The sequence below is a fragment of the Buceros rhinoceros genome, unplaced genomic scaffold (assembly GCF_000710305.1).
Source record: "Buceros rhinoceros silvestris isolate BGI_N320 unplaced genomic scaffold, ASM71030v1 scaffold16280, whole genome shotgun sequence".
NCBI lineage: Eukaryota > Metazoa > Chordata > Aves > Bucerotiformes > Bucerotidae > Buceros > Buceros rhinoceros.
The window spans coordinates 1-352 of record NW_010388037.1 but is presented as its reverse complement, the minus strand read 5'-3'; the positions used below and the strand labels follow the sequence as shown (position 1 = coordinate 352).

Below are 352 nucleotides of genomic sequence, written 5' to 3'. Positions count from 1 at the left end.
GTGCATGGTGCAAAAAAAAGCAGAGAGGTGGCTGGGAAGGGGAACAGAGAGATGCTCCGGCAGTGGAGGGGCACAGCCTGCGTCCCTGCGGGTTAGTCCCTCGCGCTCCCAGCCCCGGTCCAGGCTGACATATGGATTCTGGAGCAGATCCACTGGCTCCAGGTCTGTGGATACTGGTGCTGGTGGAGGTCAGCATCCCCCACCCCGCAGGCCATTGCGCCCATTGCCCTTCATGCAGGACAGCCCTGACTCTTCTTTTCCCACCCCTAGATCCAGAATCCCTCCTGGATCGGCAACAACGGAGCCGCCTCCCCTGTGCCCGCCTGTGTGGTCCCCTGCGAGACGGTGCCCT

At 62.8% G+C, this 352-nt stretch overlaps 1 protein-coding gene across 1 annotated transcript in view; it reads left to right on the top strand.

Annotated features, from left to right (window-relative positions):
• Window positions 1-348, top strand: part of LOC104500842 (homeobox protein aristaless-like 4) — a gene marked incomplete at its 3' end in the record, with an annotated part of 8,198 nt that extends 7,850 nt beyond the window's left edge. The window contains exon 3 of the mRNA XM_010144566.1: window positions 271-348. Coding sequence (XP_010142868.1) covers window positions 271-348 — 78 coding nt within the window. The remainder of the gene's footprint in view (window positions 1-270) is intronic.
• Between the last annotated feature and the right edge of the window lie 4 nt (window positions 349-352).